The 12,909-nt window shown below is 52.5% G+C and overlaps 2 protein-coding genes across 3 annotated transcripts in view; both read right to left on the reverse strand.

The window, feature by feature from the left end:
• Positions 1–708: 708 nt before the first annotated feature.
• On the reverse strand, positions 709–8,626 carry LOC105506246 (cytochrome P450 26C1). The gene is made up of 6 exons (XM_011934323.1): positions 8,423–8,626; positions 7,655–7,879; positions 6,893–7,168; positions 5,395–5,550; positions 3,088–3,417; positions 709–1,086 (listed from the first exon to the last, which is right to left on the reverse strand). Exons 1-6 carry the CDS (start codon positions 8,624–8,626, stop codon positions 709–711), a joined length of 1,569 nt encoding a protein of 522 aa, XP_011789713.1.
• Positions 8,627–11,380: 2,754 nt separating this feature from the next.
• The window catches only part of EXOC6 (exocyst complex component 6), a 214,699-nt gene continuing 213,170 nt past the window's right edge, over positions 11,381–12,909 (reverse strand). For both annotated transcript variants that reach the window (XM_011934325.1, XM_011934324.1), the window contains one exon: positions 11,381–11,810. In XM_011934325.1, the coding sequence (XP_011789715.1) occupies positions 11,678–11,810 (133 nt within the window). In that variant the 3' untranslated portion in view covers positions 11,381–11,677. The remainder of the gene's footprint in view (positions 11,811–12,909) is intronic.

Genomic DNA, 12,909 nt, shown 5'->3' on the forward strand with positions numbered 1-12,909 from the left:
TGTATACATGAAAAGAGTAAATGCGTTCTTAAAGTAGGAATTTTTCCTTTTAAGAAGTGGCCAGCAGAATCCGGTGACCTTGAGCCCTTTCGAGCCCTGGAAGTGCCCACAGTTCCGAGTTTCTGCCGAGACCGGCAGAGTGGCCAAGGCGGACAAGGCCAGAGGTCAGCTGCCAGAGGGCCTTCCGTCGAGCGTCCTCTGTGTGTTTTTCTATGGCCCAAAGCCAGGCCAGGGTTGCGCCCACGGCGTCCCCGCTTCCTTACAAGGGTTGCAGGTCCCACCGCGCGCGTCGGGTCTCTGCAAGGTTCCCGAGTTGCAATATCCCCACTCCCCTGCCACCCCTACCCCGCCTTCCCCCATTCATGCACCCTCCCTGGATTGGCTCGGGAAGGGGAATCCAAGCAGCAACTCGTGAGGATCTATCTATTTCCTCCATTCCTGCTTGGCCCACGACATTTTCCTTCCTCTGGGCGCGTAGCGCAGAAGGCATCTTCCCATGGGCTTAGATGCTTCGCTGGCGCTGCAGCAGTGGCTCGCGCTCCTCCTCCCTCGAGTCCGGCACACATCCGCGTTTGGCGAACATTTGTTGAACGATTGTTGAACGAGTGAACTAGTGGGCGCGCTACGCTACAATGGGGAGCCGCAGATGGGTGGCGCTGCGTGCGCGCCACAGCCACCGGCCAAAACGTGTCCTACAGCGCAAGCATGTCAGTGGCATAGCCCATCCCCCGCAACCAAAGGCGCGAGGGGGTGGAAAAAGAGCTGCAGCCCGTCCACTGGGTGCACGATGGGCACCGTCTGCATGGCGGGGAAGGCGGGTGTGGCCAGCTCCCAGCGCGCGGTGCGCACCAGCTCCACAGCTAGCAGCTGGAGCACGGCTTGCGCTAGCTCCTGGCCGAGGCAGCTGCGCGCACCGCCGCCGAACGGGATGTAATGGAAACGGCCGGAGGCGCCCCGCGAATCTTCGCGCGCTGCGCCGAAGCGCTCTGGGTCGAAGCCTTCGGGAGCGCTGCGGTACACCGCAGCCGTCTCGTGCGTGTCCCGGATGCTATACATCACGCTCCAGCCCTTGGGGATCTGGTAGCCCTGCAGAGAGGCGAGGAGACCAGCCTGACCACGAGGCACCTGGAAACGGGGTGCCCTGAACTGACCCTCCACCCCAGTGCTTTCATCAGGCTTCCAAAAACCGGGAGGAACCTGCGATTAATCCGGAAACAAGGAGAAAGCTCTGTGTTCCAATCTCAACTCCTTCACTGGTGAAATGTATGACCTTGGGCTAGATGCGCAGCCTCTCTGAGCTTCAGTTTCCTCATTGAAAAAAATGAGGGGAAAAATGCCCACTTTGTTGGTGAGGATTCAAATTAAGGACTTGGCACATACGAGTATTCAGTAAACGGTAACTATTAGTTATGTTCCTGTTTGGTTTTGTCTTTTTTTCTTCTGACCTTAGATCAGAAGACCTAAATTGCAGTGCTACATCTACCAGCTGCTAGAGTGGAAGAAATGCACATGACAATTCCTCGAGGTCATTCCTGGAGCTCTCCTTTGCACTGAACTGAAAACTTTCCGTCCTTCCCATCCATCAGCTGGACAATAATGTTCAGATTTGATACCACACTTTAAGAAGGCGCACATGAGAATCAAATTGGCCATCCCTAAAATGCTCAAAGGCAGCTTTCATGTTCCCTCTGCCCACCCCTAGCATTTTCAACCATTTGGCTTTTTGATATGTCTTTCAACCCCTTGACTACACTGCTGCCCTCATATCAAGTTCCAGGGTGAATACTTAAAAGTTTCTAACTGGGGAACAGAACATCTTGGAATCATCCCAGGAGCTCTCTCTCCTCTCTAGACATCAGTGTTCTCATCTGTGAACTGGAGGGTGGCTAAGACCCTTTCCTGTCCTCTGCTCACCTCCCTGATTCTGTGCTTCCCTAAGGTCTTGTAGGGCACTCCAGCGCCTGCAGAATGAAGCTTGCGTTCCAAGACTGATCCCACATCCAAGACACTTCTCAACATCCACCTTTGTCTGAATCTGCTCTCTCTGTAATGGGCTCTCCCATCCTAAACTTTCACTGCTCCAGTTCAGACTCCAGCTCTCAAAATGTGTTGCTGTCGTCCAGCACCACGGATCACTCTCTTCACACCACAAGTGGGCTGAGGCTGTCAGGCCCGGCCCCTTCCTCTCCAAGTGGAGCTCCTCCAGGGTAGTGTCCCAGTCCCTTTGATGCCTCCTGAACCCTGGCACGCAATGTGCCACAAATGTTCACTGTGGAATGCCCATCTTTGCCTGGAGCCACCCAGTCACCAAGCATGGTGCTCAGGGGACTGTAGTGACAGCCTTTCAGGCAAACACCCGCAGTTTGGCACAGCCAGAGCACCACTGCCTGAGGCCACCACCATACTCCCACAGCCCAGCCCCACCTGGATGGAGCGTCAGAGCTGGAAAGGACCAAGACAGCTTCCTTGTAGAGAGTAAACTGAGGCCCAGAGTGAAGAGGGAACTGCCCAAGGTCATACGGAGATGGAGTCAGTTCTAGACCTTAACCTTGCTCAGCCCAAACCGGCCTGATCAGAGATGAAGCATCTACCCGGTATTTTAATTCCTCCCTCCCCTGGAATCTGGCCCCAGCCAAAGTCCTGGATGGGGGGCAATGAGGGATTCCTTGCTCTTGTGAGGGAGACAAAGGGGTGGAGTACAGGACATACTGATGGGTTCTCTTTGTTCTCCATCCACACTCACTGGCTGGGAGGGGGTGCTGCACGGATAAAAGAGAAAGAGTGTTTTTATTCTAAAACTCGGCTCTCATTGAGTTGACCGTTCCGGACCGCTGCCAAAAGCTGAAAGATCCCTAACCTTGCCGGCTCGCCAGGCTATGCGTCCCTCAGCCGGGGATCCGGGGACGTGGAACAAGGCTCAGCCCATTTTACAGGACCGAAGGCTGAGGCTCTGAGAGCAAAAGAGGAGACCGCGCCGTCCGAGTCCCTCCGCCCTCCTCCCACCTGGGCGCCGCGGCAGGCGGCAGGCGGTAGGAGGCAGGAGGCAGGAGGCAGGAGGCTGGCCATGGGCCGGCGCGGCGCACTTACGTCGAGCTCGAAGGTGCGCAGCGCTGTGCGGTAGCCCCCGGACACCGGCGGCAGGAGGCGCAGCACCTCCTTGACCACGCAGTCGACGTAGCGCAGACGGCCCAGCGCCGCGAGGCTGAGGTCGGGCTCACAGCTGCAGTTGCGCGGGGGCCCCACGCCGCCCCCCGCGGCCCCAGGCGCGCAGCCGCACGCGCGTCCCAGCCCCTGCGCCACCAGCTCCTCCCGAATCTTAACGATGGCGGCCGGGTGCTGCAGTAGCAGCAGGACGAGCGAGGTGCTGGCACTGGCCGTGGTGAAGAAGGCGGCGAAGAGGAGCTCCACAGCTGACTCCTGCAAGAGAACCCCGGGCGGCACTGAGTCTCCGGCGGTGGAGTCGCCCGGGGCGCTGACTCAACGGCCCCGTAGAGATGAAAAAGCACCCAAATTTACGATTGCGCAAAGCCAGGGGGCAGGGAAGTGCTATTATCGCCGCGACTGCGTGCACCGTTTTGAAGTCGATTAAATCCCAAGTCCGCCACTTGGGAAAGTCACCTACAGCAACAGGTAAAATTAGGATCTATCCACGCACCTTGTGATGGTTCCCAGAGAGAATGCGGGAACTTACTCTGTGCACTCCTTAGTGCTTTAAGCATATTCATTCATTCGGTTCTCACCTCCCATCTGTGAGGCACAATTGCTGCTCTTGTTTTATGGAGTTGAAAACGGAGCCTCCAGAGAAGTGCTCAATGTCCCTATAGCTAGCACTCCCGGCAGGCGGGCTTAGGAGTCCAGAGCTCTTAACCACCTGGTGGTGCCGCCGCCAACCCCAGCGGAACAGCCTGACAATGGCTGCAGTGCAACAAAGGCACCTGCAGCGCAACCAAGGCACCTGCAGCAGCAGTGCCAGCCTCGTACCAATGTCGGCATCATGGCTTCATCCTCTCCCTACCGGAATGGTCCCAGGGAGTCACTAAATGTCTTCCTGGTCTGCTCTGCCCAGGAAGGGCACGCGAGGGGCCTGGTGGCTTCATCCTCCAGGCTCCAATGCCCTGCCTCTGTCCTCTCAGGTCCCAGTGTCTTCCTTGCTGGAAGCACCCACCCTTTGTTTTATACACTGATTCCTGCTATCACAGGATGAACGTGTTCCTTCCCTTCCTGAACCTGGAGGACATGGGCTGTGTTTCACTCACCACTGTATTCCCAGTCCCAGTGTGGAGCCCGGCACTGAATAGGTACGTCATAATATTTGTGGAATGAATGACCTGGTTGCTGACTAACCCGCCCTGCCCCAGACAAGAGGGTAACTGGGAAGGAGACTCTAGAGCCCCAGCATCCTCCCTGCCTGGCCCCTGATATCCAGCCCAGAATTGAAGATTCCTGGCTACTGAGTCCCTTCCTGAGAACCTGGAGGGTGCTGTCACTCCTCCCCAGTCCTGTTTACCCCTCTCTACTCCACTCCCCTTAGCCCTGAACAGTCCCTGTCCACCTGGCTCCCCCAGGACTCATGAGCCCATTGCTCATGTTCTTATTAGTTCCATTCTCAGAAAAGAAGCTAAAGCTGAGGCCCACCCTTCAGGGATGTCTGAAGAAAGCGGGAAACTGAGGCCCAGAGAAAGGATGGGTGGGAGTTGCTTATGGAAGACTGAGGTCTCCCTATTTCTAACTTCCCCTCCCCCCAAGGTCTCCACTCCTTTTTGGGTGCTCAAGCAAGTCCTGGGCCATTCCAAAGCTTCCTACCTCCCCTCCACTTTGTGTGTGATATGTGTACAAGAGGAGGGGTCCTAATTCTCCAGGAGATCCACAGCAACAAGACAGACAGAGGTGCCAGGTGCCAAGGTAGCTCATAGAAGGAGAGAGGTGATTTTGGAAGGAAGAAGGGAACTTTGAGGATGTGGAGTTTGATCCTGAGCCCCTTAGAGTTTGTAGAAAAAACAAATAATGAGGGCTTTGTAGGCAGGGGGACAGCAGAGGCGAAGGCATGGAGTGGCAGAGAAGGGCAGTGGGGGAAGGAATGGAGAGAGAGCCGTTTGTGGCCAGAAACCTGCAAAGATGGGCCTAGCATTCTTGCCTTCAATTCTCCCACTGACCAGGGTGGTAGCTGGCTGAAGGCTCACCACGGTATTCCCAGTCCCAGTGTGGAGCCTGGCACAGCTAGTGACTGTGGCTGAGTCATTAGTGGAACCCAGGTCTCCTCTTGCCCCTCATCTTGAGGACTGCCTGTGCCTCAAAGTGGGGCTACACAGGATGTGGCTTTGGGGATGCAGCATTGGTGTAGGGACCTGCTGGGAATGCAAAAGAGGGGAGAAGGAGCGGCCTCTCAGCACCCACCTTCAGCTCCTGCATGGAGGGCTCATGGCCCAGTTCCCTTGAACTGTGAATGATCAGCTCCAGGGCATCACCCGGCTCTGCAGCCTTGTCCTCATGAAGCTTCTCAGAAATGGCCCCCTCCAGGTGCTGATGCAGCTGGTCCCTTGCCCGGATGCCCTGAGAAGAAAGATGGGGCAAGAAGGCTAAGGGGGCCAGGCCTGGCCACTTACCCAGAAAACCTTCTCAGCACTGGCTCTGCCAACATCCTTGTGTTAACAGCTCCCCAGCTTAGCTCCTGGCCTGGCATATGGCTGGGCTCAGTAGATGGTCAGGGATATGTCCACTGTCCACAAACTCCATTCTGTCTTGATTATCACAAGCCTCCTCTAAGCCACAGCAGAGTTACTGTCATACTGAGGAGAGGATGCTGAGGTTCAGAGAGGTCAAGCAATTGCCCAGAGTCACACAGCTGTCCATGTCCATGCCTGGCACAGAGCCCAGTGCAGCTAGGGTCAGCCCATTGCCCTTTCTCTGCACTAGGCTCAGGCTGGGGCACCTTGATGCACCCAGCAAAGCTCTGACTTAGAAGATACTATTGGATGTTGTAAGCATTAGCCTCTGTAAGGGTGTGGGCAAGAGGGGATGCCTCTCCAGAGTTCAGGGAATAGCCACAGCAAAAGCATCCCCCACCCCCGGAAAGCACTGTAATTCAGCACTTGAGTTCCACAGTCAGAGGAGATGGGGTTCAAGTTTGTGTCTGCCCCTACTAACGGTGTGATCTTGGATAAGTCAATAAAATAAGTTTGGCCAATAAAATGAGAATAGTAACACTTTGCAGGCTGCAAGGATTAGATCAGAAAATGTATCCACGGTGATCAGCATATAGCATGATCCTTTACACATATTTTTATGCAGGTGACTGAAAACCAGGGAATCAAACAGTGGGAAGTCCCAGAACAGGGGGACCAAAAGGCGGGATGGGGCATCCTAGCTGCTCTCCGGGTCCTGCCCATTGTTCTGAAGTCTGGAGAAGCAGTGGTTCTCTGATCCAGAAACCTAGCGGATCCAGGGCTCGTGGAGCTGACGCCCACCCCTTGGGTCCGGGGCTGGCGCCGGGCTGGGCCAGGGCGCATCTGCAGCCCTCACACTCTCCTCGGTTCCACAGCCATCTGGGCTTCCGAATAAGTGATGGAGGCCGGCCCCAGAGGCGCCGCTGTGGGAAGAGTCGGACCCCAAACTCTGGCGGCTCGCACTTGCTCAGGCTGGAGCGCGTAGCGGCAGGGGTCCCACGGAGGGCGTGTGGCCAGCCCCAGGTCACACCAGCGAACCAGCACAGAGGCCAGGCCCAGAGCCCACCGCCACGCCACCGCCACGACGCCTCCCACCCCCGGACTTCGCAGCCGTTCCCCAGCAGAGGTGACGCACGCGCGTGGTGCGCCGTGGGCGTCCTGTCTGGGTCTGGGAGGCCCGTCCGCGCCGCGGAGTCTCAGAAGAAGGTCTGGAGCCCGGGCAGCCGTACCTTGCGCAGGCCACTGAAGGGAACGTCCAGAGGCAGTGAGAAGAGGTTCTCCACGAGATGCTCGAAGGTCCGGGCCAGCGTGGCGCACTGCGCCTCGTCCAGCCGCAACCCCAGCAGGATGCGCGCGGCCATGCGGAAGGTGAGCGCTTTGGCGGCGTCGTAGACTGAGACCGGCCCGCCCGCCGCGCACCAGGAGCGCACCTCATGGCGCAGCGCCCCCTGCAGGCGCGGCACGTAGCGCTCCAGCGCGGCGCGGCTGAACGCGCGCGCCAGGACCTGTGGGAGCGCGCGTGATCAGCGCTGGCGGCGGTCAGGCCTCCTCTGCTTGGCGATTCCGGAGTAGCCAGAAGGCCAGTTCCGGTCCTTTCCCCCCTTTTCTAAGAGGCCCAGACCTAAACTTGCTGGCTTTTGCTTTCGCCATTTCCCCCAGTTCTGCTCTGATGCACACAGTCCCTCCCATCCATCCAGGCTCCAGCTGCCATCTCCTCTAAGAAGTCTTCCCTGGCCCCTCTCTAGGTCTGAGTCTCCAGCGCTTCTGCTATCACAGCCACGGAAGATGGGAGATGAAAGAACCTTTTAGCGCAGTCCTAACTCTGTAAACAGAAGCTGAAGATAACGGACCCGTCCAAGGCCACCCGCTGGTTACCAGGGACCTTGGTCAGGTTCACAGTGAATCCAACACCGGGGCCCCGGCTTGGCCCATGGCAGATGCTGGGGACCGCGGATCCGACCTTTCTACTACCCATTCCCGTTTCCACTCACCTTGCGCCGCCGCCGGTGTGGCTCGCCGACCGCACCAAGCAGTGTGTGCGAGCCCAGCAGGATGTGCGCGCTCTGTGGCCACTGGCTGCGCACCAGGCGGTGCTCGCCCAGCAGGATGGTGCGCACGTTCTCCGCGCCGCTCACGCGGATCACTGGCCTGCCCAGCAAGTGCGTCTTGAACACTGTCCCATAGCGCTCTCGGCGGGAACTGTGGAAGCGCGAGCCCTGCGAGTGAGGCGGAGCGTGGAGAGCTGGAACTTCTGGGCCTGGGCCGGGGATCTGACCCAGACCTCCCAGCTGCCTTTTGATCACAACTCTCTGTCTCTGGCTGGCGCGTTTACAAAACAAGATCCCCAGTGGGCCTGGCAACTACACTATGGGAATGTACATGCTCCTGTTCCTATTGGTGAGATGAGGAAACAGACTTAGAATGAAGACGTGAGCGCCCAAGGGCTCACAGCTGAGACAAGCCTCAGGCTCCTTTTCTATGCTTGCAGGACGTGCTCCTCAGACTCCTTCCTAAAACCCCTTCTGTTTACCCCCTGCATTGTGTCGGGAAGTTGCTCTGGGGAGAATTCCAATGACTTGAGGTCCCTTCGAGGGAACAGAGGAGCCAGGCAAAGGCGAGAGTTGTGCGCGCTTCCCGGGGTCGTGGGCGATGGGTAGGGACTGGCCACAAATCCCATGGGCATTGAGACTGAGGAGGGTCCAGTGGGAGCCGGAGGAAGAAGGGGCCGTATTAGCGCTCGGGGTCGAAGGACTGCTCACCTGAACTAACCAGTGCAGCGTTTCGCCGAAGAAGGGCCAGCCCATGGAGCCCTTGGGCAGAGGCAGGGTGGAGGCCCGGTCCCGGCTCAGCATCCAGCGGAGGGTCCAGAGGTGCTGGGCCAGGCTGAGCAGCAGGCCCGCGCACAGGATAGCAGTGCCCGCCGCCCCCAGCACTGACAGGCAGCTCAGCCCCCAAGGGAACATGATGAGCCCGCGGGGGCCAGGCCGCTCAGAGCGCAGGGACAGAAGGGGACGCAAGAACCCGGGCGCGAGCAGTGCGCAGTGCTCACCTGTTCCGTCTGCAAAAGGCCTGGGGTTTGGGAGCCAAGTCTGAGATTTATAAGCTCCGCCGAGAACTCCGTTCTAAAAACAGGCGGTGAAAGACGGTAGTGACCGTGTGCCCTTAGGGAACGTGCCTTCCTCGAGGCCGGCGCACTCAGAACTTTCTCCCGGCTCCTGGGCCCAAATTGCCAGTCCCTCTCGAAGGTGCCCGCTTCCTCGGGAACGCTTACTCCCCGCTCCGCGGGGCACCTCCCACCTTCCCCCGGGCTCAGCACCCTTTGCATAGAAGCAGTGAAGGAGGGCGAAAGAAGAGCAACTCACCAGTGTTACCAACTTGGTCTGCAGACCCCCGCCCCTCTCCCTCCTCCAGTCGTTTAACCCTTCTTGGCCCACCCCTGGACACGTTTATATAGATATTGGCTCCCTCCCTACGGACCGATCCCGGTTCACACAACGTGACGTGTCTTTGCATATTTAAAGCGCTCCACGCAGAGTGGTGATTGGAGGCAGTGGGCAGCGGCGCACTCACGGAGGGGCTCTGAATAGGGAGTGGCAGGCGCTGGGGCGCTTGAGCTGGGCTGGGGGCTCGCCCCGCACGCGTCCTCGGGCGGGGCCTGCGGGTTCGCGCCAGAGCTTCCCGGCTCTTCTAAGCGCTCGGAAAGTGGGCGAACCCAACGCGCAGAACTGACCCGGGCTTGCGCCCCACAGAGCTCCTGGCCCATCCCCGGCTGCTGGCTCTCTCTTCGGTCCCCGCCTTCGAGCTTCTAGGTGCCCTTCTCTCGCCACTCCAAGGTGAAAGAACTGGGCTTTTCTCTCCTTTGCTCCAACTATTTCAGGGAAACTGCAGTCGTCGACTGCCCACGAGGGATAGCGCAGCCGAGATTCTCCGACAGCTCCCCACCTCTCCCGGCTCTCTGATCTACCACATCAGGTATCCTTCCAAAGACGGCAATTCCACTGCTGCCCTAGGCTTCATAAAGACGTCCTAAGCCTCCAGAAGCGGATACCCAAGAGCACCTTTCCGGTCTCAAGGACCGAATTCATCCTTCCCTGCACATCCTTCCCTCCCTCCCCCGAGTTTGCCCAACGACTCTTGTCAATCTACACTGCTGCGTTCTCGGCTTTGTGCGTCCCATTCAAGGGTTCCAAGTGCCTCAGGACTCACTCGTCCTCGTCCCTACAGCGCAACCTGGGGTGTGTGTGGAGGGTGCTGGGTGTTTATATTATTGAAAAGAGGAAACAGGACCCACAGTGGTCTGATCCAGGTAGTGCAAAGGCGGTATCTCTCTGAATCCCGGGACGTCTCAGCCAAAGCAGGGGAGACACCCTAAGTACGCTGGAGGGTTGGGTAAGGTGCGAAGGACAGCCCCATTCTGGTCTTCAAAGAGAGCTAGCTGTTCACCGCTCCTCTCTTCCAGATTTCCCTGTGCCTGAAGAAGTACCATGCTTTTCATGTAGTATTTTAAAAAACATTAAATACTTTGGATTAAGAGATGATCAAGAGAACAAGTGCGCATATATATATGTGTATATATATGTGTGTGTACACACATATAGGTGTGTATATATATGCATGGTTACTATAGCTGTATGTTTAGTACCTACTTTCTTTGAACTATATTTGAACTAAGCCAAACTCTCTCTCTCTCTCTCTCTCTCCTAGAGAGAGAGAGAGAGAGAGAGAGAAAGAGAGAGAAAGAGTTTTGGTGCCACTCCCATTCCAATAACTAGGAAATAATATGCCTTTTCTCCAGGAAGCACTTGTTTTAAATCAGTAAGCTCTGAATAGACAAAATAGTAATGCATTTTCAACAACTTGCTCAATATTTTTAATATTTCATCACAAAATCCAGAGATGTACGTATAATTCTTTACACTTATTTTACAGAGTCAGGCATAGTTTCTTACAGGCCTAAATCATGAAAAGGCAAAGGGAGGATTCAGCATAAATACAACAAAGGTATAATAAAGACTGGATTTATATTGTCATTTGGACCACGGAAACGTACACAAAAGGAAAATGTACATTTGTTTTAGGTTTTCCAGAGTTCATTTGGTTTGGCTTGTTTCCACAATGAGGATACAGTACTGAAATCTGCTATTTGAAGAAAGTAACCTGACCCCTGTGGTAACTTCTGTGTGCAGGAACCATCTACCCTCGCACAAGCTGCACCTGAAGTGGTTAGCCCCATTTAATTCCTGTCCTCTCTTTTAACTGGAACCAAACCAAACCAAACAAATCCAGAATGGGGTCGGCTACAAGCAATATAGTTAGAAATATTAACCCTGATGAACAGAAACAACACTGCATCTTTAGAAAATCCAAAACCTTTTGTTCATATTCAGAACGATTAAATTAAACCACCCAAGTAGAACAAATAATTCACATTCTTACTGAGTTAAATCAAGTTTGATTTCAAGAAGCTTTAAAGATTTGTCTATTTCCCCTTCAGAATTAGCAGAATTAGAAATTTTGGTCTGCTTAAATCACAATGAGGTGAAAATAAAATAAAATAAAAGTCAGAAATAAAAATTTCTGACTTCTAAAAGTCAGAAAATGGTAGTGAAAAACTACCATATCAGACATGATTGAATTCCAAAGCCATATACTGATCAAAAAGCAGATTATCATTCAAGTCTAAATAGAAAAAACTACTTATGAGTAGAGGCATACGTTTTTCAAATGTATATGTAATCAATTTCATGTACAATTTGTGACAATTTATGTTTTACACTTTTGCATTTTCCCCTAAAAGTGAAAAAATGGTCATTTTTTCCATATATAAAATAGTATTCAATTATTTAAAAATCCATACAAATGACATTTATTAGTATTTCTTGTTTAAGCCCTCATGTATCTTCTCTATTGTATTTCTGGATTCTGTAAACAAATTACTATATCATGACCAATACTTGCTCAAGATCAATGTTGAATCATGGATTTGGTGTCACTGAGTGCAAGCGACGTGAGGTCTACGTGTGCTGGGACATACCATTCACCAAACTTCTCAGCTGTTTCACAACTGTCTCTATCAACTTCTGTTTGTCTCGATCATTCTTCCTGAACTGAGCAAATATATTGTTCTTTTTGCTAGTATCCTTCATCCTAGAAACATATGTGAATGAAGAAGCTTAGTAAAAGAAAATTAAAAGCTAAGCTGTCACAAGTAAAATATCTTGGCATGCTCTGAATTATCCCACACTAATCCTATGCTTGAAAAATATAGTTCAAAGAAAGTAGGTTCTAAATAAACATACAGATATAGTAACCATGCAAAAAATAGAAGCTTTATTTTACATTCTATATTAAGTGGTATTTTTGCATTAGTATATACATCTAAAATATGCTAGGTTTGCTGCTATCATACTATTTTCTAATATTATTCCACAAAGTATGCTAAAATACATACCCTGTATAGACTCAGCTAATCATATTCATAGCAAGATAAGGTGAAAGGAAAATAACATTAGAAAATGTAAAATAGCAATTTTTTGCCTCAGTTGCATTTCATGACATTGTAAAATAAATTTACATTTATTTTAAACACTTCCTCTTGTCCTTTCACATCAAATTCACTATAAATATTTTGAAATATAGGAAAATATAACAATTTTAATTTAAAAGCTGAAAATTTTAATAGTGACACTTTTTTATTTTTATTTTCTTATCCAGCAGCCCCCAGAATCACAGCAGATTCAGAGGGCCTCCTAATAGTGATATTTTAAATGAAATATGATTGAGTAAAGAAAAAGTCTGTCACATAATGAGAGGGAAAAGTTAACACCTAAATTTATGTTTAGTTGGACAAGATGCATCAGTAAATCCTATTACCTCAGTTTTTACTGTATTGCTTATTTCAAATCACATATTTCTCTACCTGCAAAGAATCCAAGTCCACAATGCTGAGATTTAGATAACACTGGTGGCAAACATTCCAATTCCTGGTCACATTTGACAAAATACCTTCTTTCCTGAGTTATAGATTTTTTTTTTTTTTTTTAAAGATAGCTCCAATTGTCACATCCCTAGTAAACATATTTCTGAGGTCAATTAAGCTTGCAATTCTGGATACAAAAGGAAAGATGTTTTGTTCACATCAATATAAACAGCAGTTGCTTATGAAATGACACCAACTCTGAAGGGCAAGAAAGAAAAGCTTATTTTTTGGTCATTAAACTTGAATGAGCTTTTAAGCTCTATCTAG

Source organism: Colobus angolensis, unplaced genomic scaffold (assembly GCF_000951035.1).
Source record: "Colobus angolensis palliatus isolate OR3802 unplaced genomic scaffold, Cang.pa_1.0 Scaffold134, whole genome shotgun sequence".
NCBI lineage: Eukaryota > Metazoa > Chordata > Mammalia > Primates > Cercopithecidae > Colobus > Colobus angolensis.